Source organism: Vigna unguiculata, chromosome 6, assembly GCF_037176805.1.
Source record: "Vigna unguiculata cultivar grain cowpea cultivar isolate G323 ecotype 2 chromosome 6, ASM3717680v1, whole genome shotgun sequence".
Classification (NCBI taxonomy): domain Eukaryota; kingdom Viridiplantae; phylum Streptophyta; class Magnoliopsida; order Fabales; family Fabaceae; genus Vigna; species Vigna unguiculata.
Genome location: NC_140797.1, coordinates 28,398,840 through 28,426,737, shown reverse-complemented (window position 1 = coordinate 28,426,737; position 27,898 = coordinate 28,398,840). Strand labels below are relative to the sequence as shown.

Here is a 27,898-nt window from a genome sequence, read left to right as displayed (position 1 = left end):
ACTTTGAAATAAATTATAATTGTTTACATTTTAGATTATAATACCAAATAAAATTTAATGAGAACCAAAACATTTATTAAATTTGCAAACATTAATGAAACCTAGTTGATAAATTTTAAAAATATTTTTAAAAAAATATAAAAGGAAAAAAATATTTAAATTAAAATATATTTTAAATGTTTGTTTACTTCAATTTTTTAAATTATAATGAATCTATTTTTTATATACTAATAAAAGTTATAATACATCACTTGATCAAAATGATGCAAAGAACAAATAATAAACATAATAATAAATTTTTAATATAGATCTTGTATCTTTTGAACCACAATATATGTTGGATGGTGGTAAAAAAATATTCATGGCAATTACATTAAATTTTATATTGTAGTAAATAAAACTTATTTATACAATTATAGTGAAAAAATTAAAGTATGATTGTCATGAGTTAGAAAATAAAAAATAATTAGATAAAATTTATCGAAATAGTATTCTACATGATGAAAATAAACAAAAATAAAAATATTAAAATTAACAAATGTGTGTCTTATAAACAATTTGTAGACTATTGGAAGGAATCACACAAAGGAAAACAAATATATAATTAAGGATATGATAAGATGAAAAATATCTTAGAGATCTAAGAAAATTTTTCAAATATCAACATATATACTCAATAGTTGATACACTACTACAAAAACTCATAATTCCTGCTGATTTTGTTTTGAATTTTTTTGTAGGAAATACCTATAATTTTTGTTATGAAAAAAAAATTGCAGGAAATTCTTGTCAATTTTTTTGCAAAATATTTTGTATAAAACACATTTTGCAACAAATTTTGTAGGAAATACTTGCGAATTCAATAATTTTGTAGGAAATAATTACCCACAAAGGAATTACCTCCCAATTAAAATTAAAAAAAAAATAGCAGAAAAAAGTCTTTTCTTGCAAATTATTTTAACAAATTTGCAAGAAAATTCTCATGTAATATCAGATTTTTTAGTAGTGGATAAAAAAATGACGCAAAGAACAAATAATAAACATAATAAAATTTTATCATAGATCTTGTATCTTTTAAACTCCAATATATATTGGATGGTGATAAAAATATATTCATAGCAATTACATTAAATTTTTATATTGTAGTAAATAAAAATTATTTATACAATTATAGTGAAAAAATTAAAGTATGATTGTAATGAGTTAGAAAATAAAAAATAATTAGATAAAATTTATCGAAATAGTATTCTACATGATGAAAATAAACAAAAATAAAAATATTAACAAATTAACAAATGTGTGTCTTATAAACAATTTGGAAACTATTGGAAGGAATTGCACAAAAAAAAATGTATAATTAAGGGTATGATAAGATGAAAAATATCTTACAGATCTAAGAAACTTTTCAAATATCAAAATATATACTCAATGGTTGAGAAATAACAAAAATTGTTTTAGCGAAATAAAACAGTTCTTCAAATGAAACAAAAATTAATAATAATTACAAGTAAAGAATTTTTTTTATATTACCTAGTAAATGAAATGTTTATGCTATTAAACACTTAAATTGAGAGTATTAAACATTCTCATGTGAAAGAAAAATATATAATAAATCAAAATTTAAAAAATAATAGAAATATTCAAATGTTAGACATAAATTTTTTTTAATTGACATACATCATTTTAACATAATTACATAAAGGTTATGATAAGATAAAAAAATAAATTGGAGATATGAATGAGTTTCATGACAAACCAAATATTTAGAAGAAATAAGAAATAGAATATATATATATATATATATATATATATATATATATATAGGATTACTTAATTAATTGTGAATATTTTAATAATTTAAACGAGGATGAATATATGGCGGGGACGGGTATTATGGCGGGGATATATTCATCCCCATCCCCATCCCGATACCCAATTGAAAAAATCGGAGATTCCCCGTCAAAACGGAGACGGGTTCGGACAATACGAACGGGGACGAGTTTATTTGTCATCTCTACTTACAAATGAAGGAATTGAAAAATCAATTGAATTATAATTAATATAAGCCAAATAATTGAAAAAGAAAAAGAAACATTTCGCTATTCAACAACCTAATTCACAATATTTTGTATATTCTTATTCATTGCCTTTGTTCTTGTCATTATTCTCTCCTTTATTTTTTTCAATTATTCCATTCACCTTATTTAATTACAATAAATTTTGATATCCTTTAATGGCCTTTTGATGACTTCAGTAAAAAGAAAAAAGGCATCACTTTTAACAAAAAAGGTTACAAATCATGCACACATGTATCCTTTCCATAAATAAAAACACATTCTTCATAAAAAAAAGTTAAAACCAATGAAAAAAATATAACTCATACACTCGTTTTTATGAATAGACACATGTTTTTTTTAAAAGTATACAAGCTTCTATCCGTTTTGAAAATCTCTTTCTTATATGTATGAAGCATTGCGACTTTCTAATACATTATTTTACTTTTTATCTACTCACTTTTATAAAAAACATTAATTATTGATTGGTTTAAAAGTTTAAAATACTATTGATTATTATTATATTATAATTAAATATATAATTATATTTAGTTTTTAAATATGTTATACACTTATTATAGAAAAACGATAATAAAATTTATAGTGTGATTGGATGATGCAATTTAATAGAGTAATTCATTTATTTGAGATTTTGAATTTTTTTCAAGGAAATTGACATGTTTTGACGAGGAAATTAAAGTGAGAAATTTTAAGAAGGTATTTCAAATAATTAAAATGGTAGAATTTGAAATTCACAGAAAAAAAGAAGGAAATTGAAACACTTCAAGTTGGGGAATTGTTCATTGGTTAAGACAAAAAATTTCATGGGTCCAAAGAGTTGAGTCGGGTAGAAGGTCAAGACAAGTCAGTTCGGGTTGAAGGACAAGTTGAGTCGGTCCGCCCAAAGGTCGAGCCGAGTCGGTCCAAGACGAAGGTCAATTTGACTCGACCCGAACGAAGGTCAAGCCGAGTCAGTTTGGGTCTCAAGTCGAGCCGAGTCGACCTTGGGCAATGGTCAAGACGAGATGGCTCTAAGCTTAGTCAACCTTGGTCGAAGGTCGAGTTAGGTCGATCCAGGAGGTTGAGCCAAGTCGACCTGAGTCAGGCCGAAGGTCAAGTCAAATTGGTTTGAACCAAAGGTCGAGCCGAGTAGTCGTGGTTGGCCCTAGGTTGAGCCGAGTAGGCTCGAGTTGTAGGTCAACCAAGTTGGCCCAAACCGAAGGTCGAGCTAAGTCAACTCAGGCCAAAGGACATTCAAGACAGCTCGCACCAAAGGTCGAGCCAAGTTGGCCTTGGTTGAAGGTTGTGACGAGATGGCTCTAAGCCGAGTTGGTGACCGAAGGTGGAGTCTAGTCAGCTTGTGTCACAGGTCGAGCCAAGTCGGTCTGGGACGAAGTTCAAGTCGAGTCGACCATAACCGAATGTCCAGATGAGATGTTTTTTAGCTGAGTCAGCCTTGGATGGAGGTCGAGCCAGGTTTATCCAGGTCGAAGGTCGAGTTGAGTTGGCTTAGACATAAGGTTTAAACCAATCTACCCTAGTCAAAGGTTGAGTCAAATCAACTCAGACTGAATCGGTTCAAACCGATTGAAATCGAATTGATTCAAATTGTGTCGATGTTGGATTGATTCAAATCGGTCCAAGTTGACCCAGCTGAGGTCAAATTGGCTCGAGTCGATTTGAACCAAAAATCAAGACAAGTTGTATCGAATTGAATGTTCGAGATAAGTTAAGTTAGACTCAAAAATAAAATTAAATTCATCATAGTATAGAAATTAAATTATTTTATTCAAATAAAAAAAAATAAAATCTAAGACATCTTAATTAGTTCATCCAAACTAATTATTTAAGAGAAAAAAAAACTCAATTACAAATAATTTAATTACTAAATATTTTAAGTTTTTAAAAGTATTGAAATCTCTCGTGTCGAGGCAAAAGATTAAACTTTAATTTCTCTGTGTTGTAACAAATTCTACACTGTCGATTAGAAATTATTATTACAAAATTTTTAAAATAACTTACAAAATCAATAATTTATTATATGATAGTTTGTTGCTAATGAGCGGTACGAACTTTCATACTTTTACAACACTGTTTACTCTAAATTTTATATTAAAAGCAAAAACCAGTTAAAATAAACAAAAGTATTTATTATTCTATATTTTTTGTTTTAGTTTAAGGGAAATAAAAAAAGAAAGACTAAATAGGCGTGCACCAGTTACAATTCTGAGAATTGAAAGTATAAAATATCACAGTGGGTCCACAAGTGATCACTTCAACGGTTCTGCATCCAATGGATTGCATTGACGTGTATCATTTCATCCCCACCATTCTTCTACAAACCACAATTCTCAATTTTTCACTTTCTTCATTTCATTTCAACAGAGTGTTGCAAAATTTTCTTATTTTCTGCACGTAATTGTGGTTTTTTCCCCGTCAATTTCCAATGAACGTTTAGATTCCTAGTTGTCACTCTCGTATCATATTTATTGAAATCGTGTGTTAAAAGTTGTGTCCTTTTGAACATCAATAAAAGATAAAATATTTTGGGTTTTTAATTTCATAGCCAAAGACCCATTTTTGGACTTGAACTGGTTTTTTGTTCCCATGGCCCTTCATATTAGCAGTGGTTGTTTTTCTGTGATGTGTCACTCAAGAGTTCACAGAATAAGAGCTGCTGCTGCTGCTTCAGAGGGTTCTTCTACTCTTAATTCAGTAGTGGAGGAGAAGGTGAATTTGGGTAACTCTGATTTGAAGGTCACAAGGTTAGGAATTGGAGCTTGGTCTTGGGGTGATAGAACTTTCTGGAACGATTTGGAATGGAATGGTAAGTTTCCTTTTTTGACTTTTTCTTTTTACTTTCGGGGGTTTGTGTGGTTTCTTTCTTGAAAATATCACAAATTTTAGTTTTAATCTCTGATAAAATTTTATGCTTTTTGAATCTTTATATCTAACAAAATGGTATTATTTAAAAGATTAAAGAGGATTTATTTTAATATGTGAGAAGTGAACATATATACAAGAGTTTGCAACCACTTAGTCAACCAAGTTATATTCCCTTGACAAAGAGAAAAAAGTATTAACATCAAATGTAAGGGCTATGAAAATGTTGTTGACTTTTTGAGATAATGATCTTGAAAGTGGTATTTATTATAATTTCTTATTGATTAATATTCTGAAATTTTATTCACAGTCATTACAGAGACATTAAAATCATTGTGGTATTTTTAGGAAAATATTTAAGCCTTTTTTTATCTCTATTAATGGTCAATGATGGAGGCTGTGAGTTGCACATGTAAAGAAAATAGCTTTCAATGTTGGAGTTAAATTGTCAACTGATTTTGAAGCATAATCATGTAATTGTTGGAATATGCAACAACTCCTATCCATTTGGTGGGGGGTGGGGAAGTTGACAGCAATTTGAGGATTGTTGCTTTCTTTGTTGGTTGTAACCTGAGAGTTTCACATTATTTGATGTCTGAAACCAGTTTTAGGTGTATAGCTTCTGTACCATAATCTTCGGAAGTTGTCTAATAAGGAGGTGTGATGGGAAAGAATTGGAATCCCATGTTAATGATGTTATTGTAATATTTTTCACGTTTATCTGCATTTATATGTAGGCTACTTTGGTACAATTGGCTTGTGAGAGTGATAAGGATTGTGGAAGCTCACTTTCTTGAAAACATACTGGTGTTATAGCAAGTGTTTGTATCATTAAGGTCTTGGTGATAAGCAATAAGTACCAAAGCAAAACTTGGAGAGAAGTGAATGTGAAAGTAATAATTGACCTGTAAAGAATTCAAACACATGATTTCATAGTTCAAGATATAAATAATATTGAGTCTAACCCAAAACAAGTGGAGCCGAAAAATGAAGCATTTCAGTTCAGAAAACACCCTTGTCCAATTTCTTTAATGCTGAGACTGATAATACCAAATTAGTTGCTTGTAATCAATGTCTGTTACTTTGTGTTGAGCTTATATCTACCATTGGAGTTTTATATGCTGCTGACAAACTGAAAGTGAAGAAAATAAGTAAAAAAGGATAAAGAGGGTGATAATTATGGGTGCCCATGTTCCATATCGATTACTATGGGATGCTTGGTGGGATATTTAAGTGTTTGGTTCTCCCTCTTATTAGCTAAATTTTGAAGGTGTGTTCCCTCATATATTTGGCTATTTATCAATAGCTCTACTGTTGGAAAGGTCAAGATGTGTATTGCATCACTATTATTCAATAGATGGAAATACAGATTTTCCAAATTAAGTTTAATACTATGGGTAGTTAATGTAACAAACTTTTTAGTTAATCTTGGGAACTGATTTTATTACAAAGCTTTTACTTGTTTGTGTTTCTGTTGGAATTTTATTTGTTTTTTGTCTTAAAAGTTTCTTTAGAATTTTTACTCAAGATGTCCTTTGGTGCTATACAATACTATATAAAAGTTGCAGATTTGAGACAACATGAAGTGGCCTTTTCTATCAGATAATATGTATGGTGTTTTGAGTTGAATGGACTGAAATAGGTTTTTAAATGAACAAAGTTAGATTAGAATGGCTATGTGGTGATTGTAGACAGGAATGAGAAGGCTGCTAGAGATGCTTTCAATTCAAGTATTGATGGAGGCATAACCTTTTTCGACACTGCTGAAGTCTATGGCTCTGGGGTGAGTGTTCATTTTTCTAGAATTCTTTGATGAGTCTAAATTCACCAAAGGTGTTCTTCTTGTCAGCTTGCTTTAGGAGCCGTAAGCTCTGAGGTTCTTCTTGGAAGGTATGAATGAGCTTACATGATTGTCATAAGCAGTTTGCAATTATCAAAAGTTCACATTGGTGGTTTCATATGTTTGTTATCTAAAGATATATTAAGGAAAGAAAACAAAAGGATCCAGATGTTGAGGTTGCTGTTGCAACCAAGTTTGCTGCACTGCCATGGAGATTCGGCCGTGAAAGTGTCCTCAAGGCTCTTAAAGATTCCCTTTGTCGATTAGGAATGACTTCAGTAGATCTTTATCAGCTTCATTGGTCAGTATTTTATAAGCCTGTCTAATGATATTAATTTGAGTATATTACAACGACATTCATTGAGATTTTTTCAAATTACACTTACACTCCCTATTATTTTCATCATTACATGTTCTTCCTTATAAGGATGTGTAGCTGTAATGTTTTTACAACTTAAGGTGCATGTGTAATGTAAAAAAAGTGTGGCAAAAGTAATGTTCTTAAAACATAGGAGAAGTTTGTATAAAATTTTAAAAGAACTCGGGTCTTTGTAATTTGAAAAATCTCAAGAGTATAAATGTAATATCCTCTATTAGTTTTTATCCAAAATTCTTTGTTGATAATATATTTCCTGCTTTTCAGGCCTGGAGTTTGGGGAAATGAAGGTTCACAGTGTATCAAATTTTTTTCATTGAACCATTCATTTAAAAAGACTTTTGGAATCGTATGTATCTTTACTTATGATCAGATTAAGAGAATGTTAGTTCCTCAATTATTTTACCTTTCAGGGTATATTGATGGTCTAGGAGATGCTGTTGAAAAGGGACTAGTGAAGGCTGTTGGAGTTTCAAACTATAATGGTAAATCTTTATGACTTTTATATGTGTGGAAGTCTTCAATATTATGCAAAATCATTTGACACTTCTACTGTAAAATGGGAAATCTCTTAACCTATGACATCTTAATGTGGTAGGATGAATGTTAGATATAATATAAATAATTACCTAGAATGTATTGTAGATCACAGAAATTTGTGGGGGTCTCAGGGATGTTTGAAAGATTGTGTATACAAAAGAAGATTGTGTATACAAAAGAAGATGTTTGAAAGTGTATTTCTAGCATTTCACTTTGTTAGTAAGCACTTAGTTACATTGATGATTATTAAGGCGTATCAAAGGAGGAATGTATAGAGAATCTGATAATTGGTTGGAGAGTTTTACTATTTTTGTTCAAGCCTGCCACTGTTACTGTTGGTATACACAATATTTTCAGCAGAGTCTCTGAAAATACAGTGTTATTTGATTAGAAAAGAGACTCCGTGAGGCTTATGAGAAGCTGAAGAAGAGAGGTATTCCATTAGCTTCAAACCAAGTAAACTACAGCCTCATATACCGTGCCCCTGAAGAAAATGGTGTAAAGTCTGCCTGTGATGAACTTGGGATTACAATAATTGCTTATTCACCAATTGCTCAAGGTGAACTCCTTTTCATTGTTTATATGTTTTACTATATATTTTTTATAATATTCTTTCAATTTTGCATTAAATATATCTGCCATAACCACATAGGCATAAGAAAAGTATTTTTTATGAATTATAATCTTGCTTATTAAAGTTTAGTTACTTGAACATGGCACAGAATTTGGTTTACTGATATTTGAGACAGGAAACCTCTGACATGAAACATAGGCACTTGATCTTTTGATACCTCCTCTTCCAGGATTTTGTCATCTTGGCCTATCTTTTGCATGAATGATTATTATTATTATTATTATTATTGTTATAATTATGGCAAATGCTAATCAATGTCCTTAGACACCGGTTGAGAAATTATAAGTAGAAAGCTTCTGTGGAGATGAATGAAAATGTGCTCAATGTAATAGTAGTAGTTGTGAATTTTAAAACTCTAGTATTTTTAACAAACTCATGCAAACACTGAAACTAGAAAGAGTTAACCTACTTTCAAAACAATACTTGAAAGGCATAATAGATCAGATAAAAACCATATCAGTAATAACATTCAAACTCCATTCAGTGAAATGCTTTATACTTCATGCCAAACATTCTTACCTTAAACTGGTTTTCTGGTTCTTATCTAATATATTCCAACTCCATCTAATGAAATTATGCAACATCCTTGTCTTGAACAGGTGCTCTAAGTGGAAAGTACACTCCTGATAATCCACCAAGTGGGCCTCGAGGCAGAATTTATACTCCTGAATTCCTAACAAGGGTAGTGCTCTTCTGATATATTCAGATCTGATATCTTACACCCACATTACTTACTTCCTCAACTGTGTATTTTTGTTGCAGCTCCAACCTTTACTGAACAAGATTACTGAAATAGGAGAGAAGTATGATAAAACTCGTACACAGGTTCATGCTGCTCTTCAATTTCATTCTATAAGTTCGACATTTGAAATATTGCACCATTTTTCTATCTACTTTGGCAATAGTAAAGATACTAGAACTAACTTTTCGTGCTACCAACAAACCTGAATAGTAGGATCTTACTCTTCTAAATGTGTAAAGTTAAAAAAGGCTGCTCCATTCTTGATTAATTTATAGCTACTTTAGTTCATATAAAAGATTATGTTAATAAGTACACTTTAAATCTAATTCTATCTTACAAAATCGATTACAAAATCGATTTATAAGGTGAAGTTTGCACCTGTAATATATTATAATTTGGCCTTATTGCGGGTCGACGACATGAGACTTCAAACATGTTAATTTATCACATTTTTTAACTCTAAGTAAGCATTTTCTCATTCTAGAGAAGTCTAATCCTGGAAACTTATATAGCAAAGTGTATTTTTTTTCTAGTTGATCCTTATGATTTGTGACTTTGGGTATATGTAGATAATTTTTTCATAAACACTTATCATATGTGATAAGGAAATAAGAAAAATAAATGAGAATAAACTTTTTTAAAAGGTATGCATAAATTAAACTCATTACTTTCTCTAAAACTTGTGCATAAACAATTTAGGGGGCACTTACTTTGACATTTACTTTCTGTTCTCAATAAATGACACCTTATTTCCGGTCTAATTTAATCTTAGAAAATTAGTTTATAAGATAAAGTTTGTACCATATCTGATCGATATGGGATCTTCGATATTATAAATTATTATTACATTTGAAATTATTTTTATCAGGTATCACTGAACTGGCTGGTAGCACAAGGCAATGTTGTGCCAATTCCTGGAGCCAAGACAAAAGAACAGGTTAAGGAATTCGTAGGTGCACTTGGGTGGAGACTAACCGAAGAAGAGGTGGCTGAGCTGCGTAGTTTGGCTTCAGAAATTAAGCCTGTCATTGGTTTTCCAGTAGAAAACCTCTAGAATATTCTTAAACACAAAAATGGTTGCTGCATGCACCTTCCCAATCCACTGTAAAAATTGTATCTGTTTATCAATATAGCTCTGATTATTTGTTAATTACTTATTTTACTAAATACATAATATGATTTTTAAAATTCACTTGAAGGTTCACTTAACTTAAATTTTTTTTATGTCTTATGTATGCATTCATACACTGTTTATTATTAAAAGCATATATTTATTTAACACTTTAGTCTTTTAAATTTGAAATAACTATCAAAAGGGAGTTTATCTTGTTGAGATTAACTATTGTAATCCTTCTCGGTTTAATTCCAACGAAACAGAATAATATTAAATAATTTATCATGTCCTGTATTTAAAATTTTAGTTAAAATATTTTTTTTTCTAATTTTTATTAAGTTTTGTCAAGTCAGTATTAATTTTGTTTTTATGATTAAATATGTCTTAATGTTTATCAATTTGGTCTTTTTTTATTAACGGTCATAAATTGACGGTCACGTGTTAATTTGTGGTTTTTTTAATTTTTTAAAATTATTTTATCTCTTTTAAATGTTCACGTGTTACGTGTCAGAGTCAATGTTTTATATTTAATTTGGTTTATATATTTTTTATTTTTATCTAATTTAATCTTAATTTTTGTTAATGTGAACCAATTTTATTGATTTTCAAATTGAAAACGAACAATTTTTATGTGTTCTTTAACTTTAAAAAGTGTTTAGGAAAATCGTGTAATAAATGGAGATAATTACGTACTATGTTAAGCATAATGTGATGTCAATTATTTGATGTTGAAAGATTAAAAGTGAAAATGCAGTTGTGGACAATAAAAGTAGATGAATTGAATGCTATTTATGCTTTGTTTATATTTAAGAGGCTGAAAGTGAAGGGTGAATTTAGAGTGATTTGAAAAAGTTAAAAATGAGATGGTTTAATTTAATAGAAAGATAATGGATTTGAATAAATAAACGTATTAATAAATATGATTGATTTGATTGAATTAACTATAATTGATAGATTGTGAGGAGTGTGATGTTAAAAATTTCCTATATATACTTTTTTAATTTTTTTTTAAAATTAGTTGAGAGAAATGAAAAACAAAAAAGAAAACTATTTCTTAAAAAATATTATTTATTAATTATCAATTATAATTATAAAAAAGATTTAAAAACATCCTATTAATTTCCAGGTATACCAACAAATATTTAAATTGATATAAAATAATGTATTAATGTGTTACTCGTGAAAGCCGCAAATCAAGCCATGAGTTTTGTGACGAAAAAGGAGAAACGTGTTTATGTGTTTTTGAGACTAAAATTGACCAATCACTAATATATGTACTTTTCTCTTCTTCATAGTTGAAAACATGTCAGGTCAACATAGAATTTAACAAGTCAAAGTTTAATTTTAGTTGAAATTGTCGTGTTTGAATTTGATTTTTATCTTCTTGTTAAATCATTTTTATTTTGGTTTAAACTATTTAAAAGTTTTATTTGAACTTGTAAATCTTTTCAGAAAAGTTTTTCATAGTTAAAATTATTGTTTTTTGACATTTTTTTCACAGTTAAATTTTAAAATATAAATAAATAAATTTAAATTCAAAAATTTAAACTGCAAAAAATATAAGCTAGCCAAACTCTTTTCAAAATTTAAAATATGATAAGAGACTAATACATCACACAAGTTACAATAATTAATATATATTATAACCTATTCATTTTTACATTTTTGCTATATAATATAATTAATTACATAAAACATTTTAATTACTAATATATATATATATATATAGTTAATTAATATACGGAATATAAATAATCATATTATATAATTTAAATTTAAAAATATGTTTGCAGTATTATTTAGTTACATTTACTTTTTATTTCTATTTTAAATTTGATATTTTTATGTTTAATATCTTTAATGTCATTTTATTTTTTTTCTTATAAATTCATACTCTAGACGAGTCATGATATACTTTTATGTTTCAATTATGTTAAAATCTCATATAATACCTGAAACTCATATAGTCAAACTCTAATATAAAAAACATAACAACTTAAAACTCTGATACCATTTTTTATTTTTGTAATTATTATAATTTTTATCTTAACATACAAAAATTTAATGTCATTTTAAATTATTTCAGACTAAAATTTCAATTTTAAAGAAAAATTTAATATTGTATTAAAATAAGTTTTTTCTTTTTTTGTCTTATTATGAAATGTGGCTATATAAATAAATATTTAACAAGTGATATACTAAATGACAAATTATAATAGTATGTATAAAATCTTCGTATGATAAAACAAAATTTTTTACATGTAGTATCAAAGAAATAAATAATAATTACATTAAATATATAAATACTTTAATGCATGTAAATTTCATAAAATATTTGTGCAAGCCGGTAAATACTCATATATTTTTCAAAATATTATTATACACAACATAAAAGATCAATTACGTTATCATGTAAAAGTGAATTTTTGTAAAGAAGTTTATCATTTTTTTATTGATTTATTGACTTTATAACTAAATAAAGAGTATATTAACATCCAAAAATATAAAACACTAGTATATTAACATTCCCTCATAAAATGAGTTAGAATATATTTATCAATTTTATTTGTATCAGACACAAGATTATTTCTTATCATAACTTTGTAAAATATGTGTAAGCTAGATGGTTTTGTTTGTTAGACAATAGAGTATGGTCTCTCTTTACAAAATAATTTCTCATTTGATTACCTTAATGGTTCATATCAATATTATATATTCTCAATCAATAATTGAAATTCATAGTTTATTTGTTCTAAAAGTTTTAATATGATAAATAAATATTGAATGTACATATCTTAATATATATATATATATATATATATATATATATATATATATATATATATTTATATATATATATATATATATATATATATATAAAGTGATCTTGTACAAGTGTGGAATGTGAGCAATAGTGAATGTAAACAAACACTATATCATGAGTGAAGTAAAGTTATAGAATACCTACAAACCAAAGTGAATCGCACAAGAAAAAAAAAAATTGATTCACTGCCTTATTATCTTAGGAAATTTGTTATACTCATATGTAAGAAACAAATTTATCAAGGTCAAAATTTCTAATTAAGAATGATTAAAACAAGATTGTTCACAAAAACATAGGTATCCATTAATAAGTATGCTAAATAATGAAAAATAATACAAAATCTAAACTTAATAATTGACTAAATGTATGAAACAAATGTATCTTGATTGAAATTTCTTACTCAAAATTATGAAAATAATAGAATATCCAAATCTAGCAAATGATATATTCATTTTTAAGTCCTGAAAACGTAGAATTCAATGTAATCGAATTGAACAAAAATGATATCTAAAAACAATTGTGACAAAAAAGAAGAAGATCAAATTAGCTAAAACTACAAAATTAAAACAATTACGGCTAAAAATTAATTTAAAACTAAAATAAAGCAAATGAAAAATTATGATCAAATTATAAGTAAGTGTACAAAATATATATTATCATTCAAAAAATACAAATAAATAGTAGATTATTTAACTAATTTTAACATTACTATAGACTCTCTAATAGATGGTCTCCTCTATATTCATATAAATGATCAAAATATAATAAAGTTCAATGATATATATATATATATATATATATATATATATATATATATATATATATATATATATATATACAAAGTCTCAGTAAATATGTTAAAAATAATTCTTTTTAATGAACTTAACTTATAATTAGTATTGAAATACTCCATAGAAAATATATTAATTGTTCTTATTATTCCCAATCACATTAGTAGAATACATAATATACCTATTATCACTAAAATAAGAAAGGAATAGATAGATAAAGTGTGTGCTTATTTGTATTACACAAACAATCAATAGTAAAATAGTTTAAAATAATTATAAAAAGGTAAAATAATGAAAATATTTATATCAATATTTAAAAAATCCAAACACTCATCTATACTACTACTGAAAACAATTTTAGCATATCCAATACTAAAAATCGAATTATTCACATTCAATAATGGTTTTCTAGAAGTAAGAATAATTATCCATTGTTAATCACTTTATAGAAAATAAATTCATATACAACAGCAAAAGTATTGTTTAACAAATTAAGCACCATCCATCATAGTAAAACTAATCTCACAAATTGTAGAACTCAACATACCTTAAAAAAAGATTATTCAATAGAAGTTGGAGAAAAAAAAAATGTAAGTTTTAAATAAGGGTAAATAATATACGGTGATACAGAAAAAAAAAATAAATACAAAAAATAGACCTTTCGTATATTATGTGATCCCGCTCAAAAGGACAATAATGAATCTAATAGATATCTTAATACAATATTTTCCTTAATAGAGAGTTATCACATTATTAACAACCTAAAATATAAATCTATTCTATAGGTAGAGTTATCATATTATAGACATGGATCAATCTGACTAGATGAATACAAGAAACGTGTGTATAATATTAATATTATATATATATTTATATATATATATATATTTATTGTATTTTGAGTTCTAACCAAGTGCAATAATACAACTTCTTCATATATCATCTTTATATATATATATATATATATATATATATATATATATATATATATATATATATATATATATGTTAAATTAACTCAAAACACAATTTTCAGTTATAACCACCACTCATAGGGTCTAGCTTTTCCACCACCTAGAGTCTCATCTCCTCCTTGATGATAGGATAAGTTCACTTATAGGTGTCCGAAAAAGGGTCTCCAATCCCAGTTCTTGTTATATAATCCTCCTTTAACTCTCATCACCTAAACTTCATTCTCTATATGAGATTATGAGTTTAGTAGAGTTTATGATGACTTCAAAATGAGTATATATCCTTAACCAATACACAACACTAAACTAACTTGCCATACCATTCCTCTTTAAGAATGTTATTGTCACACGCTTAACATAACATTCAAAACTAATATACCTCATCAATTCATCTTGAAATCCCTCCTTGAAACGCTTACATCATTCTCATTATAATTTCCCAACAATTTCCTCCACAATTCATACATATTAGTTCTAAAATTTAGCATACTCGCTCAATTTGAGATCACTTACTCACCCAACAAACTTTCCCTAGAAGCTTACTCGCTTAGCAAGACTTGGTTTCTAGCAAGTAAATCCAACATTGAGACAAAATACATGATAATTTGCCTAGTAAGAACAGACTCGCCCAGTGAGTCCCCCTTCCTTAACTCTTTGCCAAACTTGAGTTTGGCTTTTAGTCAACGAGCATGTCTCCCTTGACTCTCTACTAAACTCAATTTTAGCATTTGCTTAGCGAGAAAGGCCTATCAAGTCTACATAATGCAGACACACAAATATGCATAATCATACAATACTATTTACTCTAATAATTCATCTCATGCTTCATACAAGTCACTAACATGCCAATTTCATTTTGAAACCACTCATATCAGCCAGAAATATCACATTCATAAATCCATTCCAAACTTTGCATCTCAATAACAAGATATATAACAAATTTCACATTCAACAATTTTGCACACAATTCAACCCACTCAATCCAAAAGAGATTTACAAGTCTAAACTTTAAATTAGAGTGCAACAACCAACCAATTTTCAATTCAAAGCACAAGAAAAACAATTAGCTTCCCTTACATGAGTTGAAACACTCTTTCTCACATTGATGCTCCTTAGAGTTGTATCACCTAACTAACCAATAAAGACCCTAATTAGAGATCTAAGCATATCATCATGATCATAGAGCAATAGAGACTCTCTAAGAGTACCTTTGAGTCATATGCATAACCTTATATCCCACATGCAACCCAAAAAGCTAAAATACCTCAAAAAGAGCAAAAAAAAAATAACTTACTTTGTTCAACTCTTTGATCGGATGATAGCGTAGAACTCGTTGCCAGGAATAATTCTATAGTTCATGGTCTTAAAAAAATGAAGATTAGGGTCAGAAATCTAGAAAAAGAGAATAGAAAAATACTTTAAAAAGAAAGTTTAGAGAGATAATGATTTTTATAAAAATGAGCTTCGGTTATTAAAAATTTCTTTATAACTTAAATCTTTTACATTAAAATATTATAATGTTTGTTTTTTAAAACTACCATTACTCTTATGTCTTTTTCTATGTTTTCACAATTGTCTGTTTGAGAAAATTTATTCCAAAAACTTATTCTTATTCTTGGGAAAGTTCATTTCAAATTATATATATATATATATATATATATATATATATATATATATTCTAAAAAAGCTTGCTTTAATAATTTTGTTATGAGAAACCTATTCTAAAATATATTTCATATATTCTAAAAAACTTAATTAAAAAATTCTATTTCAAAAATCTTGTTTGGGAATTACTTAATGGTCAACCATCATTCAATTAACTTAGAAAATCATTTAATGAAAAATAAGAACACAACATAGTCTTTTAAAGTTCACATACATTCCCACGCTAAACACAACTATTTCAATCCTTTATTATCTAGTATTAATTATATAACCTATAGTTAACTTTTTACAATCAATTAAATAATGCATTCATCACTTATCAATACCATCTATCCATATATATATATATATATATATATATATATATATATATATATATATATATATATATATATATATATATATTGCATACTTCATTTTCTTTGTGTTAAAATATAAAATGATTTAATTTTAATTAATTTATTCGTCATATAATAATTCAAGTGGGAAATTATTTCTTGTACTAATCAACCGAAAAAGAAAATATAATGTATGTTTTCAGTATATTATTAAAATAGAAAACTTGCATTCTATCACGTTTCTTCATGTGTTGCACACCAAGTCAACACTCTTGATGATTGAAATATGGGACGCAATATTCATTAACCTTTACGAGTAATTTCTAATTGTTTTCTTAAATACCTTTTACGAATAATTTAAAATCATTTTGTTAATTTATCCTTCTTTATTGATATATTGAAAAACTTCTTTTAAAATTGTAATGAACTGAATCTGAAATCCAAAACTTAATATTTATAGTATATTAAGTGTAGTGATCTTAATCGCTTTGGTTATTGGTCTCAATGTACAAAACCAAACACCTTTCATACCTCAATTTTTCATAAACACTAAATACAGCAATGAAAGCTTACCAAGTGAAAACAATACCCAACAAAATAAAACTTGATAAATAATTAGATAAAACCAAATTTTAACAAGTTTTTAACTTATTTTTTCTTTTTATAAATTTTACATATTTTCTTAAATAAATAAAGGTTGATATATGATAACTATACATAATTAATTGCTATTATCATAACTATTAATTTTAATATATTGTATAATATAGAGTATATATTTCATTTTGTAAGAATTATATATTTTGTAACATCCTAAAATTTACATTATCATTTATATTATAAATCCATCAAATGATGGATACAAAGCTTATATCAATACAAAATATAATCTAGACTTATAAAAAATATATAACATGACTTAATAGAGTGCCTATACAAAATATATAATATTTTAAAATACAACTTAAAATATATGTACATAAATACAACTATTTACAAAAGATAAGTCAAATTACAATTCCTATTCTCATCCAAATAGATATGACAAATGAATTCGTTTCGGTGAGTATTGTTTGAAGTCATTCCCATTTTGACTGAGAATTCCTGTATTGACTGGGTACGAGTATGCGTGTGGGTAATACTAGATTTTTTTAATTGGGTATGTAAGTGCTCGATAGATTGCACAAAAAATATTTTTCATTATTGTTGAAGAGAAATAGAGTCACATGTTACAATGGGGAAAACCAAGATGTTGCAGTGAGTGTAGAACATAACTCAATTAACAAAATGGTAAAAACAGAAAGACAAAGGAAAAATAATATATTTGTGATATCTCTATCAGGGTTATGGGAACGTAGATGTATGTACATGCCTACTCTGTCCTTGTTTCCATACTTGTGCCAATACATATCTCGTTGTCATCCGTCCCTATTTAAATTATTAAAATGCCCATCATTTATTAGATATCCTAACATATATAAATTGTTCTAATTCCAAGTTCGTCGACTGTTATCATTAAGGTCGATCATTTATTTCCACGGTATTGTCCATTTCGGAAGGTGGAGCTTTGTCATGATTTTGTCCTTAAAAGGTGCCTTTGAGGGTGGAGGGAGGAAGGAGTATTTAAATTGCACTTGACCTGGACTCCTAAGCGATATGATACTATTAGGTGTATCAGAACAATATAGTACTCAATTTTCTATATGCTTATTCATAGTACAATCAGACCCTGATGTATCACTACCACAAAGATAAAACAACATTCATAACAGAGGAGGCAAATCATTTTTACGAAGTTATACCGTTTGGGCTAAAAAATGCAGGAGCCACGTATCAAAGATTGATGGATAGTATTTTTCCATCTCCTAGGAAATAGCATGGAGGTATACATGGATGATATAGTGGTAATGTCAGATTCGTTGAAGCAACATCTGAGGGATTTGGGAAATGTGTTCTCAATAGTTCACCAATATGACATGCGATTGAATTCGAAAGTGCGTTTTTGGGGTTGGGGAAGGAAAGTTTTTGGGGTTCATACTTACACACAAGGGCATTGAGGCTAACCCTGATAAGTGTAAGACATTACTTGCGATGAGGAGCCCTACCAACATCAAAGATATACAAAGATTAGTGGGCAAATTAACAGCTTTGTCGCCGTTTATGCCGTAATTGGTAGAAAAGATGAAGCCTATGATCATGTTGATGAAAAAGGCTAACAAATTCACATGGGATGATACATGTGAAAGTTCTTCCAATAATCTAAAGAATTTACTCTCCTCTCCCGAATCTTGCATAAACCAGTTAAAGATCAACCTCTAGTCGTTTATCTTACTGTATATGATGGGGCTATCATCTTAGTTTTGGTTCAAGAGTTCGAAGGGCAACAACAACATGTATATTTCATCAGTTGAGTACTACACGCTACACAATTTTTTACTTTAGACCACACTGAACTAGCCCACATATATAAAATTGTTGCCTAAACATAGAAAAGGCCACAAATATATAAGTGTGGATTAAAACTACTAAAAGTAACATTTTATAGACCGTTGATTATTTAGACAACATTTTTTTAAATGTTGCCCATCGAAAAGGTGGGCAAAATAATAAAATTGTGTCATCTTCATTGTGTTGTTTCCTTCTATACACTATGAATCTTTTTCATACCTATAAATTATGCAAAGTTAACATGACAACAACTAAAAACCCATTGCATAAAATAGGAATAAGCCACAGTTTTTTATTGTTGGTTATATAGTAAGTTTTATTTGCCTTAAACCTATAGAGCATACAAAAAGTATTGCCTATTTGTTTTAAGCAATACGATAGAAAATGTTGATAGTCATATGCAATAATTGTTAAAATGTGAATAATTTAGACCATATTTTAAAAATTGTGGTAATTTAACTTTAAATATTTTTAAATGACCAATCATGTGACCAATACTAATTAAATTGTTGTAAGATGCATCAATTGTCTCGTGGTGGACGGTAGGTAGGCCTAGTTGTCACACTCAAATCATGACACTCTAGTTGTTACAATCTTAAGTAGAAAGAATTATACCCTAACTATTAGCTATAACTTTAGTGAAAACACATATGCTTACGTGTGTTATTTTTTTTATAATATCACAAAAAATAATAAAATTATAATTATAAAATTCAATATAAATATTTTTTACAATTTAATTATTGATAATTTTTATTTATTTTGTTAATAATTTTTATTCATTCTATAGATGATTTTTATTTATTTAATTTAAAATATAGTTAAATTTAAAATATGATTAAATTTAAAAAATTAGTTAAATTTAAATAAAATGGCAACTTGAAAGGTAGAAGTAAAAACAAAATAGACGCCATGAAGAAAAATCCTTTTTATATATAAAATATATATAAATATAAATATAAATAATTTTTACAATTTAATTATAAATAGTTTTTATTTAATTTGTAAATTATTTTTATTTCTTTAGTAGATGATTTTTATTTATTTAATTTAAAAAATAGTTAAATTTAAAAAAATGATTAAATTTAAAAAATCAGTTAAATTGAAGTAAAATAGTAATTTGAAGAATATAAATAAAAATAAATTTAAAAGAAAAATCTTTGTATATAAGTATAAATTCATTTCTAGTCTCAATACATACTCATTCATCTCTTAACTAAATAAATTAAATGTAAACAAATACTTTTACTCTTTAATTTGAGAAAACATAAACCAATTATACAAGGTAAAAAAAGAAAAAAAAAAGTAGTTTTATTTGCAATCTTATCCTATCATAAACTTTAACAACAATAACTTGTTGTATGCCCTATTGCCTACATGCCAGGAAGGGTGGTGCAACTATGCCCATCAAAAATGGAACCCTGTCACCTCCTTCTTCAACACTTTCTTACAACAAGAATATTTACTTCTGCACAACAAAAACTGAAAAACTTTTCTTCTTCTTATTCACTCTTCCAACTTCATCATAATCTATCTGCAACAATACACACCTGCAATCTCTCACACTGCAACAACTCTAGTTCTCAAAATATTAAAATATATTCATTTTAAATTAAAAATAATATATCTTTAACAACTAAAAATATTATTTTGAGATATGTTCTTGGAGCATGATAGCCACATCTTTTTCTGACACCACTGTCCCTTATCATTTCTCCAATGGAAACACAGCTTGTCACTGCCAAGTGGCATCATCCTCCATGAAACTTCAGATAGCACCCACCATGTGCTTCAAGCTTTAGATTTCCTTTCATTTTAAATACACCCAGATAAGCAAATAAAAATTATTTTTTCAAGTGTTATTTCAGAAAATTCTGACAAATTTGCTTCTGTATGAATTAATTTCAAATTATAAAAAATATAAAAAAGTTATTTTTTTTATTTTTTCTTTTTTTTACAAGTATTAAATAAAATAAATGCAAAGATTTATTATGTTTGACATGTTAAACCCATTTATGTTGAAGAAGAGACCGCAATTATTTATGTTACTGTTTCTGTAATGGGTTTATAATGATTATGATTATGATGTGAAGTAAACGTCAAATTGATTCTTGAAAAATCAAACGATCCGTGTTACCTACATATAATGGTATAAAAACATGTTTTAGTTCATGAAAATATAATTTAATTAATATGTGTAATCATTGAACAATCACACCAAGTATTCTGTACAGTTTCGTTTTGTTGTACAGTTTCGTTTTGTTGTACTTCTAAAGTAATTAAAATTTATTTTAAACATGATATTTAAAATAGTTACTGCAGAAGTTAAGTACTTTGATTATATAGAATTTGTGATTGTATGATAGTGTAAGAAACTTCAGTCCATGCTAATTCAAGTTATTTTTTTTTTATATTCTTAAAATTTAATAATATTTTATTTTTGACCAAATCTGTTGAATTTTCTTATGTTTTTTTATTTATTTATTGATTTCTAATAGCCGTCAACTGGTCCCATGTTCATTTATTCCCATGTAGCAATGTTTTTCTCGCAGTTGAGAAGCACAAGCACCATTTTACCTTAGGAATTGTGTGTTCTCTCTCTCTATGTGCTGATGTCACTGTCTTTGTTGCTGTTAAAAACTCTTCTATATACTTTGTTCTCACAGTTGTAGAGACAGAGAAAGAGAGAACAAACGAGGTGCCTCTGTTTCTAGCTTATAGCATAGCAACCTTGTAAGTTCAACAAGTCAGAAGAATAAAAAACAAGCCTTTGCCCTTAGCTCAGGTGGAGTTCTTCTTTTTCTGCTACTTGTCTTTAGGTAGAAAATAATGGTAATGATTAAAATGAATGATGGGGTTCTTTATTTTTGCATGAAAGTGAAAAAAGTTTCATCATTTCGCATGTTTTCAAAGTGTGTTTTATGTTATGGAAAGTTGTTTTTCTTCGAGTTTGGGTTTGTTTATGAGGCTTGCAGAGTTGGTTCAGCTTCCTGTCTCGAAATATGCCCAATTTGTTGGGTTTAATGTTTTGTTTAGATTCTTGTTTCTCATCGGTTTTTGTTTCTCTGGGTTTGTAAATGTGCTCGTACTTTCTATCTATGGCTGAGAGTTGAAGTTTCCTTTTTGGGAGCTTGGGAATTGAATTTTTTGGTGATTTATTTATTCAGAGTTCAGAATGGCAAAAACCAGTCACGGTTCCATTTCATTGGTTTGCTTGTTCACTCTTCTTCTAGTAAAGTTCCAAACATGACCCACTCAAAGTCTTTCTCTTTCTACTCCTTTTTTTTATTTTTTCATTTTAAAGATTTGTTTATGCTTATTTGATTATTCAGTTTGCTGGTACAGATTATTTTATTATGCTTTTAAAGGGTGTGCTTGGATAACGAGTCAAAATCTGGCACTCAAAAGGGTCTTTGCTTATGATTTTTCTATTCTATTACAAAATCACTCAAAAGAGTCTTTGGTTATGATTTTCTATTCTACACAAAATCTGAAGTTCTTTTCTTTCTGTGCCAACAGATAACTGATTTGCTTAGCCATGAACAACAGTGTTCCTGATTGGAATTTTGGGAGTGATTCCTGCATCACCACCAATCAGAAGAAACCTATGGGGTGTGTGCAATTTTATTTCTGTCAAAGCAGAATACTGTTCTTGTCCCAATTTAACTCTGCTTAAATTGTAACGATCCATGTGATGTGGTCAAATTCTACAGGGTGGACCAAGAACTTGTGGAGCTTCTGTGGCAAAATGGCCAGGTAGTGTTGCACAGCCAAACTCATAGAAAACCAGTTGTGAATTCCATCACACAAAGACCCCTTCAGAGGGCTTTTCAATCAACATTAAGGGCTAGTGAGCCATTTGGGAACTCAAGTAACTTGATTCAAGATGATGAGACAGTTTCGTGGATCCAATACCCTCTTGAGGATCCATTGGAACAAGAGTTCTGTTCAAACCTTTTATCTGAACTGCCACAGTGTGATGTTGAGTCCTATAAGCAAATCAAGCCATTTGAAGAGGCAAAGTTTACCAAATTGGATGCTTCTGGTGCCCCCCATGTGCTTGTAAGTTCACAATCACCTACTGTGAAATCCTCCTCTTTTCAGGAATTCTCAGGAATTCCTATACCTGCTCCAAGATTCCATGTTTCTGATTCACCTCAGAAAAATAACAATGATTTGGGTGGTGGACCATGTAAGGTCCAAAACTTCACTCACTTTTCACCTACCCTTAATGTTTCTTCAGCATTGCCTAATGCGCATTTTAGAGACAAAATCACTGGTAACACGTCAAAAAATGAGGTTAGAGAGTGCTCATTGATGACAGTTGGATCAAGTTACTGTGGTAGCAATCACATGACCCAAGATCCAGATGCAAGCAGGGCATCAAGCAATGGTGTTTGGACTACTACTTTATCTGTTGACCCTGAAGCTGTCAGAGATCATGTACCAAGAACAATTCCTCTGAGTGAGAAAGGGAAATCAGAGATGCTTGAACCAACTGCTACTTCTTCTTCTGGTGGCTCAGGTAGTAGTCTTGGAAAAACTTGTTCCTTATCCACCAGAAACCAGAGCCAAAAAAGAAAAACAATAGACGTGGAAGAATCTGAGGATCATAGTGAGGTGAAGCTGCACTCTCTGTAGTTATTATCTTCATGATTAGATGTTTTTATTCTTTTACACACTGAGCTACATCTTTATGTGTAATAGGACACAGAACTTAAATCACCAGTTGGAAACAAGACATCCCAACGGACAGGGTCGGCTAGAAGGAACCGTGCTGCTGAAGTGCATAATCTATCAGAAAGGGTGGGAACTTTAGCACATTTTTTGTGAACTTAATTTTTGTAAACTTTGTTCTTACAAGTGCCAGTGTTGTTTTTGTTGAAGCAGAGAAGGAGAGATAGGATCAATGAGAAGATGAAAGCATTGCAACAACTCATACCTCACAGTAGCAAGGTTAGTTATCATAATGAGTGTGGACTCTACTGTCATAACTTGTTCTTTGGAAATGCATTCAGAGTGAGATAAAGCTGCAATTGTGATTCTCTGACTGCTCCGTTTAAAGTGGCACACTCAACACAGAATGTGTGAAATTTGCTTTAAAAAAAGAAGAAAGAAGGAATTTGTTGATTTTTTTAGGAAAATGAAAATCACTTCTGTTGAGAGCCATATTTAGCATAAAACAATTGGATCAGATTTGGACAAAAAAAATTGTGTGAAGCAATCAAGTGAAGAAGACAAAATGCAAGTACTTAGAAATTGATTCTCCACTTTATATGATCTTATCATATTGACTTGAAAACTGAGTAAGGAATGTATGTGCAGACAGACAAAGCATCAATGTTGGAAGAGGCAATAGAATATTTGAAATCACTTCAGTTACAACTTCAGGTAAATGTGCCACACAAGATCTTGCACATGAAATTTGTCTCAGATTACTAACAATTGAAATAAACAATTTTGTTCTTGCTGCTAGCTAATGTGGATGGGATCTGGCATGGCACCAATGATGTTTCCAGGAATCCAGCACTACATGTCTCAAATGGGTATGGGAATGGCTACATCTCCTTTCCCTCCCATTCAAAATCCAATGCAATTACCAAGAGTACCTCTTGATCATCCTGTATCTGCATCTCAGACACCAAACCAGACATTGATGTGTCAAAATCCTATTCTGGGTGCCTTCAATTACCAAAATCAGATGCAAAATCCAGCTCTTTCAGAGCAATATGCACGTTACATGGGGTATCATCTTATGCAAAATGCTTCTCAGGTAACAGTTTTCTTTCAAGAGAAAGTTACATGTCTTTTTCCCTCCTAAAACCCCTTATGTGTTCTTGATAAGCTTTCCATGGTTTACCTATTGAAACTAATTTTCCCTGTTTTTCACTTTTGTCTTGAAGCCAATGAATGTATTCAGATATGGTCCCCAGGGAGTACAACATAGTCAAACAATGATTACACCCAGCAACAGCAGTGGAAACATGAGTGGAGCAGCAAACATTGATGAGGCTGTGAGTGGCAAAATGGGTAAGCCATTTGCATAGTTCTTCTCCTTGCTTTAACTAACATCAATATGAACACACCACATCAATTATATGGAGAAGTTACACCTTTTTCCTGTCGGTAATTAGATGGTGACAAACAGATGTTAACTTGTCACCTTGTACATTGTACCTTTTCCAACAACAGTCACTAGTTCTTTATATGGAATAACTTGCATGAACAGTCCTTGCTCCATAACTTATTCAAAACTCCTTGTGGTTGATAACATTCTTCACTGGCATATATGATTTTTGCTGTTGCATATGTGTGATTGGCTGCAAAAGTTGTTCTCATTTCTCTGCTATATTTATAGTATATGTCAGATTTATATGATAGAACTTCTACTGAGTGCTTAATTTCAGTACTGCATCAGAAAAAGTTATGTCAACACCATTTCATGACATTCTGCAGTTTTTCACATCTTTTTACTCCTATCTTTTATAGAAAAAAAGATTCTATCTTGAGAATTCTGATACTTTAATTTTCATTAACAGTTTTTACTTGTCATTGTTCACAGGTTAATTAGATTAGAAGAAAGCTTATGAGAACCTACGGCATAACTAACAAGATAATTGCAAGATGATAGAAGCCCTTGTATGCTTTCACAGTATGTCTGCCTGTTCATATATATAGTTACTTATATATGAATCTATTGTACAATATTGTCCAAACCAAAAGCAACAAGAATGGGGTAAAATTAAAAAAAGAAGAAGAAAAAGTTGATATCTAGAGGTGATTGATTACCTTATGAAAAATTAGTACCTTCCATTCAATTCAATGCTATAATAAACTAATTGTAAAAAGAAAAAAATAGTTTTGGTAAAAGTGACTGTCTACCTTTAAAGTAATACAGTTGCTCTTCTCTCATCATGCATAATTCTTTTTATTAATTGCTTGGATATTTGGTACATGAAAAGGGTCCTCCTTTTTTGATTTTAGATGGAACATATATATCTGTGTGGATTTTCTTATTGTGGTGGTGATGTGCATAAGTACAGTAAAGGCAGGGCTATAATTTGTAGTATGTGAGCCATTCATTGTTTAAAGTGTAATAATTAGTTGCTATGAAAGGACTTAAATTAAGATGCATCCCTAGCCTATAGCATGCTACCTTTTGATGCAGAAGATTTATTCAACTAGATTAGGTCATCTTTTTTTCCTCGTTTTTCAATAGCTTTACATTATGTTCTAGCCTCCTAGAGTGCTTGCATGACCAAAGCACAAGATTTTACCAAAATCATCATGTTGGGTGAGCATGCATAACCATAAATAAATCACTCCCTCATGGTTTTTCTGCTGTCATCAGATAGTAATTATTCACAGGTGGAAAAATGGAATGCTTAACTTAACCATTTTTAGCTTCTTTTTTTTCTTTTTTTTTTTTCCTTTTTTACATATCCTGAAAGAAAGGAAAAATGTGATGAAAATTGAATATGTACCCTCCACTTTTGTTTGTGATGGCTTTATCTTTAGTCAAGCTGCAAATAAATGTTGTTGGTGTGGTCCCCTGCATCAAAAAACTTAAAGTAGTCAACTAACTGCTAAAATTTGGATACCACTAAGTATATGTACACCAAGTTGTTTTGTTTATCTTGTTGCAATGGGACCTCAAAAATAGACACTTGCTGAATCCATGAGCTATTTCTGCAAATGGGGTCCCCCTCCTCAATCAGAATGCCATGAAAACTAAGCAACAAACACTTTAAAAAAAACCCTTGGTCATGGTTTTGTTACATATCATAATCCACACTTTATGACTCCATTTGCACACAATTCTCCTCCAATTTGCTATGTTCCTTCTTCATCATCATCACCTTCCTTTTTCTCCTTTCCAGGTTCTTCCACCTTTAACTAAATAGCAGCCAGCATCTGATACAATACATGATATGATATGATCCTTAATTGAAGGGTTTGGATTGGATGGGGGAATCAACCCTGAAAGCTCCAAATTTGTGTAGTTTGGTGGCCATGCAATTTGAGTTTGGTGTCTAAGTTTGAGAAAAATTTGTAGTAGACAGGTCCTTGATTATGGGCCAGTTTTGTTCTCAGCTTCTGTGTCCCATCAGGTAGAGCATTCTGCACTGTTTCTAGATCTGGGAAAGTAACATCATAGAGCTCATTTTCTTTTTTTTTGCAATCATTGTGTCTCAACTCAACTTCTCATTAGAAAAACTATTTTGCTCAATCACATAAACTATGGAACATATAACATTGTGCTTCATCTCTCTCTCTCTCTCTATGTCTCTCTTCACTAAAAACAATTCACTTGCTTCACCAACAAACAACTCACATCACCATGAACAAACCACTGAACTTGTCTCTGATGATAACAATACTCTCAGAACTGTTACTTTTGCAGCTGAATGCAACCAAGACAGTATTTGATTTAAGTATTTTAATTGCACAATAATATTTTGACAATTAAATTTTAATAATTTTTTTTAAAATTTGAAGTGATATATTTTAAATGATTTTAAGGTGTAAAGAAATAAAAAAATAGAAAAACAAAAAGTTACTTAAAACATGTATCTAATTTATAAAAAAAAATTATCAAAATTTAATTGTATATAATTATTTTTCATTTTAATTTTATTACTGTCCTAAAATTACTGTATTCAAGGTTTTTTTTATAT

The 27,898-nt window shown here is 29.2% G+C and overlaps 2 protein-coding genes across 5 annotated transcripts; both read left to right on the top strand.

The window, feature by feature from the left end:
* Positions 1-4,366: 4,366 nt before the first annotated feature.
* On the top strand, positions 4,367-10,219 carry LOC114188050 (NAD(P)-linked oxidoreductase superfamily protein). 4 transcript variants are annotated; one of them, XM_028076544.2, is made up of 10 exons: positions 4,370-4,881; positions 6,629-6,720; positions 6,787-6,827; positions 6,914-7,078; positions 7,421-7,452; positions 7,567-7,638; positions 8,085-8,252; positions 8,927-9,009; positions 9,090-9,152; positions 9,938-10,219. In XM_028076544.2, the coding sequence occupies exons 1-10, from the start codon at positions 4,662-4,664 to the stop codon at positions 10,121-10,123; spliced, it is 1,122 nt and encodes a 373-aa protein (XP_027932345.1). In that variant the 5' UTR covers positions 4,370-4,661; the 3' UTR covers positions 10,124-10,219. The 4 variants fall into 4 exon arrangements, with proteins under 4 accessions (XP_085530995.1, XP_027932344.1, XP_027932345.1 ...); XM_028076545.2 differs by having other exon boundaries at positions 4,372-4,881; positions 7,421-7,443; XM_085674869.1 differs by having other exon boundaries at positions 4,367-4,881; positions 6,633-6,720; positions 7,421-7,638.
* An 11,546-nt stretch (positions 10,220-21,765) lies between these two features.
* Positions 21,766-27,486, top strand: LOC114186941 (transcription factor PIF4-like). Its single transcript, XM_028075019.2, has 9 exons — positions 21,766-22,005; positions 22,740-22,832; positions 22,934-23,840; positions 23,928-24,026; positions 24,111-24,176; positions 24,546-24,611; positions 24,697-24,993; positions 25,124-25,250; positions 27,101-27,486. Exons 2-9 carry the CDS (start codon positions 22,759-22,761, stop codon positions 27,118-27,120), a joined length of 1,656 nt encoding a protein of 551 aa, XP_027930820.1. The 5' UTR covers positions 21,766-22,005; positions 22,740-22,758; the 3' UTR covers positions 27,121-27,486.
* Positions 27,487-27,898: the final 412 nt, after the last annotated feature.

Coding starts and splice junctions, on each gene's coding strand:
- LOC114188050 (XM_028076543.2), top strand. CDS start 4,662: ATGGCCCTTCATATTAGCAGTGGTTGTTTTTCTGTGATGTGTCACTCA. Junction 6,721..6,786: donor CTGAAGTCTATGGCTCTGGG/GTGAGTGTTCAT, acceptor TCTTCTTGTCAG/CTTGCTTTAGGAGCCGTAAG. Junction 9,010..9,089: donor CTCCTGAATTCCTAACAAGG/GTAGTGCTCTTC, acceptor TTTTTGTTGCAG/CTCCAACCTTTACTGAACAA.
- LOC114186941 (XM_028075019.2), top strand. CDS start 22,759: ATGAACAACAGTGTTCCTGATTGGAATTTTGGGAGTGATTCCTGCATC. Junction 23,841..23,927: donor AATCTGAGGATCATAGTGAG/GTGAAGCTGCAC, acceptor TATGTGTAATAG/GACACAGAACTTAAATCACC. Junction 24,027..24,110: donor TGCATAATCTATCAGAAAGG/GTGGGAACTTTA, acceptor TTGTTGAAGCAG/AGAAGGAGAGATAGGATCAA.